Genomic DNA, 9,465 nt, shown 5'->3' with positions numbered 1-9,465 from the left:
TCAAGAACTACAGGAAACGTCTGATCTCTGTAATTGCAAACAAAGGTTTCTGTACCAAATATTAAGTTTCATTTTTCTGGTGTATCAAATACTTATTTCACACAAAAAATGGAAATTAATTATTTAAAAATCATACATTGTATTTTCTGGATTTTTGTTTTAGATTCCATCACTCACAGTTGAAGAGTACCTATGATAAAAATTACAGTCATCTACAAGCTTTGCAAGTGGGAAAACCTGAAAAATCAACAGTGTATCAAATACTTGTTCTCCCCACTGTATCAGAAACCAACCTCAAGGATCAGCATAAATGCTAAACTGTCAGGAAGAGTTTATCTGGAGAGGGGAACAAGACAGGGATGTTGTCTTTCGTCCAGCCATTTTGCATTGTTTATAGAACCATTAGCTTAGATGATTAGAGAGGAAGAAGAAATAAAAGGTGGAGATAGTAGGGGAATAACATAAGACAGGGTTATTTGCAGATGACATATTTTTATTCTTAAAATATGCAAATAAGAGCTTTTCTAAAATGATGGGACTGTAGAATATGGAAACTTCTCCAAGAATAAAATAAATGTCACAAAAATGCAACTCTTATCAATAAAATATTCTCCACAACAAAAGATAAGGAATTCATACAAGCTAATGTGGGATGAAAGATATTTAAAATACTTTGGGGTGAATATAACCAAACACTATGAACAAAACAATCTAAAAATAAACCAAGATATTAAGAAAATTTTGGAAAGATGGTCAAGTACAAGTATGGATCTTAGCCTAAGAATAGAGATAAATAGTGGTGAGTACCAGCCCGCTAAAGCGCAAATCCGCTAATTGCGGACCTAAATATTTCGTTTGCGTTTTAGCAGTCTTACAAATTTTTATAATTCATAAGCGGATTTGTGCTTTCTAAAACTAAAATGCAGTACCGCTAATAACTAATTATCTACCAGTCATCATTATCTTGAACTGCAGCAGGTATGGCTGTCAATGAACCACAACACATGTGATCTATCCAACAGCACCCCTCCCAGATAAACACACTTATTAGATAGATAAACTTTATTACAGACTCAAGGTCTAATTAGCATAAAACAGAAGATAAAAAACACACACAATAAAAGAATAAAAGAATAAAAAAGTACAAAAAGGTTTCTAACCATTCAAGAGGCAGTCATACCAAAGCATAGATGAGTATTTTACTGCACTATATGTAACATTAGTCAAGTGTAAAATAATTTTATTATTAGACATATTTAAACGACAAATAAATTTGTACATAAGCTTTCTTAAAACAGCCAGAAATGAGCTGACATGAGCAGATACAAACAGTTCACTGGCACTGGACCATCTGGTTGTTTTTTTTAAACAAAAGTCTTAGTGCATCATTATAAGCCACATTCAATCTATGAAGACTGGCTTTTTTAAAATTGCACCACAAGTGTGCCGTATACAGAGAAGTACAATATGTTCTGAACAAGTTCAGTTTCACTTCATCAGAACAGAATCCAAACTTACGGACAAGGAGATTTGCCTGAGCATATACTGTATCATATGAATTTGATGGTAAATGTCCTCATCATCAGACAGACGGTCTGTCAGCACATGACCAAGATATTTCACTTCATTACAGACATTCAGAAAAGTCCTAGATAGCTTAAATATCGGAAATACACTATTTTTGTCCTCTTTAGTGCGACAGATCAGAATGTTACTTTTTGATGGATTGAATTTGACATCATATAGCTCACCATAAGCTGAACAGACATTAARCAGCTTCTGAAGACCAGCTGAACTTGGACTAAAAACAACTAGGTCGTCAGCATACATGAGATGATTTATAATAGTATCTCCAACCATACAGCCAGTTCTACACAAGTTTAGCTGCTTTGAGAGGTCATTCATRTAAAAATTAAACAATATAGGGGATAAAATGCTTCCTTGTCTGACTCCATCGCTGACAGGAAAGGATGCAGACACACAATTGTCCCATTTGACCTGCAAACAGTAGTTTGATTAGCATACCAATAGGACAGACATCTTACTATATACAGTATTTGGGCACACCAGCTTGGTACAATTTCAAAAATAGTTTTCTATGATTTACACGATCAAAAACCTCAGTGGCATCTAAAAAACACAGAAAAACCATAGAATTTTTACTATTATAATTATGCAGTGATTCTTTTAGGCCATAAATACACAAATCAGTACCATGCTTGGGCTTGAAGCCAAATTGATTGTCAGTAGACATAACTATATTTGCAAAATTTGGTAGAAGAATAAGTTCAAAGACTTTAGACAGTGTACTTGCTAGGGCAATGGGTCTGTAATTATCAGTGCTGTCAATTTTTCCGGTTTTGTTTTTAATCACAGGAAGTAGAAGAACATTCATCAAGGTGTCAGGAAGAAAACCATGCATAATGAAACCAGTAAAACACAGAGCAAGAAGAGAGGCTACCCTTGAACTTGCAAACTTGAGATGTTCAGCTGAAATAAGATCCATTCCCAAAGATTTATTTACAGACAATTCTTTAATTGCTTGATAGACCTCATGTGTTTTGATGGTTTCTACGTTACTAACCTGGTCAACCTGGAAGGCTTCACTTTGTACACAGCTAAATATCTTGTTATAGTGTTGGTGCCAAAAATCTACAGTCATATTAGCCCCATAGGCGCCATCAACAGTGCAGGGGAGAGAGGATTTACTATTGCTGACATTTTTAACCTCTTTCCAGAAGGCTTTAGTGTCTTTACCTATAAGCTTTTTTGCCAGGGAATCAGCCCTCATGTTTTGCTCATTTTGTCTAATGAAGCGTAACGCATATTTGTACTTTGCATTAGGCAGCTTTTTCTGCTCAAAAATAGGGCCCTGCCTAGGTTTTCCTGCTAGAGCCCAAGAAGCAGTGGCTTCACGGGCTTCACTGTGGTATTTGGACACATATGTGTTCCAACCTGGTTTATTTTTAATCTTTATACTACTTATATTATAAGGTAAACTAGCTCCCAATAGCGCTTCAGTTATGTCAGAGAAAAATCCAGTTATTTTGGCTACGTGTTCAATATTAAAGCAGTCTGTACAAAGTAACTGCCACTCTTGGTAATTTAATAGCACATAACAATTGATCAGTTTGGGCATTATAACAGGCTATTTGTTCAGCAGATAAAGACGACCAATCGATACGTGTCTGATTGTGATTACTGTTCACATATACAGTTGATGTATCTGATTAAATCTAATAGACACCTCGAAGGGGATGTGATCACCAAAGGATGCATTATATAATTTATTAATGTCTACCAAAGCAGCATGAGCATCTGCTGTAGAGATACAATGGTCCAACCAGGATGTTGTATGCCAGGCTTCACTTATAAAGGTGTAACTTTCAGCTGCCAAAAGTTCTTTACTCGACAGAATTAGATAAAAATCCGTACAAAAATGATGCAGGTGTTTAGCAAACAGCGAGTTATTATCTGAGATGTCTGTATTCATGTCACCCATAACATAATTTTTTTTTACTTCTCATTTTGAATAATAGAGCTGATTTAAGCAAGTTTACTAAGGTATTCTTCTTCATTATGATGACATTCATGCGGGGCATAGACATTTAAAATAATAAATTCTTTGTCATGCTGTTTCATGTGTATTGCAATGCACCAGTCCACACCTAAGTTAATGACATTTATCACCGAGTCTAGGCTTTTTTTCCCATAATATGGCCACTCCTCCAGGTACCCTTCCTCTCCTGATTCCCAAACTGAGATCTGTAGAAGATTCTCCAGCACCCAGGAAATTGTCATTAATAGAGTTTAGTCCTTTTAAATCCTGTTTAGCTTAAAAAGTTTCCTGCAAGCACAAAATGTCACAGTGCAGCAACAACTGGTCGACAACCAAACAGTGAGCTTTATCATCTGCGCTCTGCCCTAAGCGCAGGCCACGACAGTTGTAAGAGATGACTTTAATGTCCATAACATTTATGTCTTTGTGCTCATGCCAGCAATAGGTGCGGATATATTCGTGGCAGCTTTTGCACCGATGATCGTTTTGCATGGCTCAAAAAACCTTCTCACATTAGTCGCCTCAGGCCAAAGCTCTGGCTTGTACATGACGGCTACTTCACTACATTCGGCAGAAACCTTAAATGAGGCATACCTGGTGTTGACAGTAGTGATTCTCTGGCATGACACATTCTGTCCAAGTTTGGCTTTCAGATAACCGCATAATGTTTCCGCTTCCAAGTCAGGTGAGAATTTAGAGGCAAAAACACTCACCAGTTTTGTTTTTACCATTTTGATGTTCCCGGCGGCTCCAGTACCAACAATAGTGTGTCCAGCTTTCCTGCGTCCCGGTGAAAGGCCAGAGCGAGTTGTCGTCTTCGCAACAGAAGGTCCTTTGGGCTGTCGATGGTGCCGTTTCACGACCTGGCTCTACTTGGGAGATCCCGGAGATGAAATATTTTCTCCGGTGCACAACGCTGGAGTATCTCCCTTTACAGTTGAGAGAGAATCCCCCCCAGACCTTGGAGACTGTGTTCCATATCCAGGGCGGCGTTCAGATCGCTGTCCTCAGCACCCTTCTCCTTCACTGATACAGACCGGCTTCCGCATCCTTGACAGGCGCGTTGTTCTAGGGCAACCACCCGGCTTCGCAGGTCCGCCGTAACATCGTTAAGACCTCCACTGACTTCAGTCTGAACTTGAAGTGTTTGCTTCATGGCAGATACTGCACCGTGGAGCTGTTCCATTTTACGCAGCAAGCCGCAGATATCCATGTTGGAAAAAGTCACAGGAGGCAGCTCGTCCAGGTAATGGGACACAAATCTGGGAAAGTTGTCCCCGCATTCGCTTAGCACTTTAAGGCAGGCTTTCACATTGTTGATATCCTTTCGTGCTCCTTTATACAAGATGCTATGCTGTGAGGAAGTGAAAAGCTCAAACAGCGTCTTCTTTGATGTTTCTATCCAGTCTGAGTCAAAAGTGTTGACAGCCAGCAAAACAATCTCATCCTGGCTTAAAGTTTTTAGTTTGATAGAAAGAAAGTGTAGAAATTCATCCTCTACGATGATTTTATCCTCAGCCCTTTTATTTATGTACAGTTTTAAGCGAGCTCTAGAAAACGCCGGAGATCCTGAGGAGCGAGCTACAGCCACGTCAACCTCGTCAGCCATCTTTTTTATTGAGAAGGTATACATCCTTGCTGACTGTTGCTTTGAGCCACGGTTCTGATTTTACAGACATTTCCCACAATGCTTTGTGTCTGCTTACGTAGCATGAAGGCAATGTTTAGAACTCCCTTTCCCAGCTAAAACACTTAATATTTGTAATCCATACTAAAATTTTGTATGTATTGATTTACTTTACTTTACAATTGGAGCTCCTTTTAAAAAAAGTTTAAACATTGGAGTTCAATACTTGACGTAATTGGTTAAAGCAATCGGCCAACGGGGTTAGAGACGCAGAAATGATTTAAAGATGTTATGCTGATGAAGACTGACATCTAGTGGTCAACTGGAGCAACTACATGGAAAACTTTCATTTCCCATCACAAATCAAATCCGTCATGTGCCCAGAATGCATCGCTTCAGTTTTTCAATAAACAGTTTTAATATTACTTTGATGCTTTTTTAATGAAAAATCTACAATAAACAAAAGAAAAAGACAAAAAAGCAGCCGAACTAGCAATCCTCAACAACTTTTTAATTTTTACACCAGGAGTAAAGGTCTGTTTCAGGAAATCACATCCCCAGCAATCGGAGGTTGTAGAATTAAGCTGTACAAGGGTTCATACACCGCTAGTTGGCAGTGTTGTGCATATATTGTATATGAATTTTTGTCAGCTAGTAAGTGTCAAATTGAACTTGCACTTTAATATTGGCTTCCGCTAGTTTTTCTATGGCATAAGTGTTTTTGAGGTTGTAGACCTAAATATTTTCATAAGCACTTTAGAAATTGTGGAGCTAACTTTTGGATTAGCGCTGCCCACCACTGGAGACAATTAAAATAAATATTTTACCAAGACCTCTATATATGTTTCAATCCTTGCAGTGACGGTTCCACAGAAACGTTTTCAGACTGGGATAAATTAATACCAGGAATATATAGAAAGGAAAGAAACCCAGGATTAAATATAAAATGTTGCAGCTTTCAAAGGAGAAAAGAAGTCTGGCCTTACCCCTAACACACTACTTGTGGATACACTCCACTCTGCTGCGCTGCCCAGCTCATTTGTTTGCTCCCCAGTTTATACAGCATCTGCTCTGCTCCAGTGTGAGGCACAGACGGGGTATGAGAAGTGTGCAGGAAATGTGAGATTGTGTGATAAATCCAGTAATAAATGTGCAAGTCAGAGCAAAATAATTAATTTTGTGGATACAAAACATTTTCACAGCATTTGTGTACAAATATACCAATGTATTTATTATTATAGCTGGGATTTTGACAAAATTAGTCTGCCTTTGTTGAATTATTTTCCAAATACAGATGTTATGCTTGTTCCCTGTCCTGTTGGTGTGAAGTGATCTTTGTAGACTGACTCCGGAGCAGCTCCTGCATCCGGTAAAAATAGGATTGAATCTAATTTTGGTGGATAGACGTCCGCTCACCACCTCCCTGCCATGCGGAGCCAATGTTTTCATTGATTGTAACTGTTGAGTGGGCAGATAAAGGCATCACAGCAATGTGTAAAATAGTCAAAAAAGGTCAGTTTTAATAACTTAAAGACAAAATTTGGACTAGATAATCAGAATCAATATCAATATTTACAGGTGAGAGATTATCATTAGAAAGAAACAAACGTATCATCTTCATCATCACTTTATGAATGCTCCAGCGTTTTGGAGAGAATTCAATTAGAAAAATATGGTCAGATTTTTTTATAACTCCAAAGATCAGGAAAGGATGGTGCCTAATCCACATCCCTGAGGTCACATAAATGTGGACCACAGGCAATCGTGTTTCCACCCAGTTGTAGAGAGAATTTTTATCGAACTTTTCAAAATTTGCAAAAAATTAAATCAATAAAAATTTGAATCTAGACTGTTTCCATCTAGTTTCCCTCTCGACTGTTTGATGCGAATAAACGAGGCTAYGCAACACGTGATTACGTCAGACGAGGCTACGCAACGCGTGATTACGTCAGACGAGGCTACGCAACGCGTGATTACGTCAGACGAGGCTACGCAACGCGTGATTACGTCAGACGAGGCTACGCAACGCGTGATTACGTCAGACGAGGCTACGCAACACGTGATTCAGCTAGTACAGGCTATGTTTAATGCTGCCAGAAGACGTAAGGAAATAAACGCAATGTTAAACTACACAGCGGAAAGGCACGTGTAACTACGCCGGGACGAGGCACTAAAGTGGAAACAGCTGAATGTCACGTGAGGTAAATATGCGCTACTTCAGAATTTATTCGGCAAACATGTTTCCATCTCCCGTTTTGAGCATTAACTACTTTGCGAATCATCCAAAAACCACCTCAAGCGAGCGTAAAAACTTTTTAGCGAATTGAGGATTTTTTTTCGAATTTTGCTGTTTCCATCTGACATTTTTTTGCATTTTTAATGACACACTTCTAAATGCACATCAAAAAGCCTTGATGGAAACAAGGTTTGGTCCTGTCAAAAGCTAAATCAAATCAAATCAAATCAGATCAGATCAGCTTTATTTATAAAGCCTTTTAAAACAGCTACCACTGAAACAAAGTGCTGTACATAGGGGTCAAACAATAAAACTAACCAACAATAAAAACAACAAAAGCAACTAAAAAGCCATCACAAGCTTATGATATAAAGAGGAACCTCTGAGTTTGTATTTTTGATGAAAAACTCACCTAAACTGAGATTGTGAGAAAGCAGATTTATTGACAAGTGGGAAAAATGGTGTGAAGGCAAAGAAAACACCACAACAATGTAAAAGGAATTTATGTCCCGTGTTTGGACTCCAGATTGTGTGTTTTTGAGAAGAAGTAGAAGCTGATGTTGAGCATGGCACAAGTATTTTGTTGATTTTAGGAAGAAATTTCTTGCTTCAACAGGAAGAATTCAATACAATGAATAATAACATCAAAATGTGTCTTGCTCCAGGTCTCAGGTAACCATATGTTCTGTTATTTTATTCACCAATGTAACATTTTTTAACTTTGACTTAAAACAGCGTCTGAAACCTTGAACCCACACATCCCGTCCAAAGATCACATGAGTTCTAAAACCAACTGCCCTGTGATGCAAAAAGATGTAAATGTGAAAAGAATTCAGTTAAACACACACAGACACAAAGAAGTCTGGCAGCAGTTGTAGGGATGGGATGAAAGTGTGGATGGCCTCACGTTCAACACTAGGGGAAGCCAAAAGCAGCATGTTGTAAACTGAGACATCTGTGAGTAAGTAGGAAAACAGGCAAGCACCATTTCCTCTGCTGCGCACACATGCAGACAAACCCAAACACACTCAGATGGTCCACAGGGAACAACCATCATCCACTTACTCGAGAAAGCTGGTGATGTAGTCCTTACTGCACGCGGACCAGGAGAAAGGGTTGGTGTTGGCTGTGATGTGAGCAGCCATCAGTTTGGCTGTTTCATGTCCTTTGGTGCCACAGGAATTCCCGATCCCATCGTGGTTCATCCCAAAACTGAAACACACAAATACAGACCTGAACTAGAACTGTGAAGCAGTTACGACCGGGGTCCAAGCCTGTGTATACATGTCCACCTTGGCCCATGTCGTCCTGAGCACACTGTCGATGTGTGCATCACAGAGTTGTAACATGAGGAGTTTGCATAAGGTCTACTTGAGAACCTAATATCTTAAATAAATTTAGGTCTCAGAAAAATGTCACTCCATATCCAAATGTCCTCTGTTGCCTTCTGTTCTGTCTTTTTACTAGGAGCTCCATTATTAACATTCATAAATCATTACATCAACTGTGCCTCCTCTGGAAATGTCCAAACCATCTAACATTACCTCCTAGTTGTTCATCTGTAAAATTTTATTATAATTACTGAGACTTTTCTTTCTCTACTCCATCTTAGCTGAGACTCTTTCTTCACCTTTTTACCAAACTTCCAATTTTCCTGGATAGACTACTTGTAGCCTAACTGTTCAAGGTGCCTGTATTTTATTAACTCTAAATTTAAATGAATAGTTGAACCTAAGTACTTGAGGTCCTATAACTGTGCCCTGTGCTTCTTGCAATCTCTCTGTTCCACCTGCCCCCTCCCATTCAGACACATGTACTCCATCTTACGACAGCTGAATTTCATTTCTCTTCTTAAACATCTCTGCAGTCCCTGCACACACTACTGCATCCTGGTCTCATGGCTCATCTGAATCACTCTAAACTTTATCAGATTCAAAATGAGTAAAAAGCAGAGTAAAAAAAAAGAAAAATTATGTTCATATATACATATGTAAACACACACACACACACACACACACACACACACACACACACACACACACA

General features: G+C 38.7%; 1 protein-coding gene across 1 annotated transcript in view; it reads right to left on the bottom strand.

Annotated features, from left to right (window-relative positions):
* adamts6 (ADAM metallopeptidase with thrombospondin type 1 motif, 6) overlaps positions 1-9,465 on the bottom strand; it is a gene marked incomplete in the record, with an annotated part of 235,599 nt that overhangs the window by 142,537 nt on the left and 83,597 nt on the right. The window contains 1 exon segment of the mRNA XM_014023951.1: positions 8,488-8,634. Within this exon segment, the coding sequence (XP_013879405.1) occupies positions 8,488-8,634 (147 nt within the window).

This window comes from Austrofundulus limnaeus, unplaced genomic scaffold, assembly GCF_001266775.1.
Source record: "Austrofundulus limnaeus strain Quisiro unplaced genomic scaffold, Austrofundulus_limnaeus-1.0 Scaffold398, whole genome shotgun sequence".
Classification (NCBI taxonomy): Eukaryota; Metazoa; Chordata; class Actinopteri; order Cyprinodontiformes; family Rivulidae; genus Austrofundulus; species Austrofundulus limnaeus.
Note: the sequence above shows the minus strand (reverse complement) of the source record. Positions and strands in the feature narration are given on the sequence as shown.